The 307-nt window shown below is 46.3% G+C and overlaps 1 protein-coding gene across 1 annotated transcript; it reads right to left on the reverse strand.

Annotated features, from left to right (window-relative positions):
* Positions 1–2: 2 nt before the first annotated feature.
* Positions 3–242, reverse strand: TM35_001951010 (uncharacterized protein; the record flags this gene model as incomplete). The annotated part of the gene is made up of 1 exon (XM_029031997.1): positions 3–242. A coding segment is annotated over one exon (240 nt), but the record flags the coding sequence as incomplete, so codon positions are not given.
* Positions 243–307: the final 65 nt, after the last annotated feature.

The following is a 307-nucleotide window of genomic DNA, read 5'->3' on the forward strand; positions in this document are numbered from 1 at the left end:
GTGAACTTGGGCCAATCAGCCTTTCCGAGTGCATACGTTGCAGATTTGCGGTGCGGGAATGTATTAGTCACGCTAAGTTCGCCTTCACCTATCGCAATGGTGTAGCTGATCAAACTGTGATCAGAATCCATATACGGTGTAGGGAACCAATTATCAACAGTCACCGAACGTGAGAAAGTCACATCAGGTGACGAGCTATCAGTTCCATTGGTTCGTGTTGCCAGCAAAGGGTTCTTTACCACTTCAAATCCAAGATAACCAAAGTTGTTGCAAAGTCTTCTCCTTCTTTGGAAGCAGGCAAACGGCT

This window comes from Trypanosoma theileri (genome assembly GCF_002087225.1).
Source record: "Trypanosoma theileri isolate Edinburgh chromosome Unknown TM35_Tth_195_V1, whole genome shotgun sequence".
Classification (NCBI taxonomy): Eukaryota; Euglenozoa; class Kinetoplastea; order Trypanosomatida; family Trypanosomatidae; genus Trypanosoma; species Trypanosoma theileri.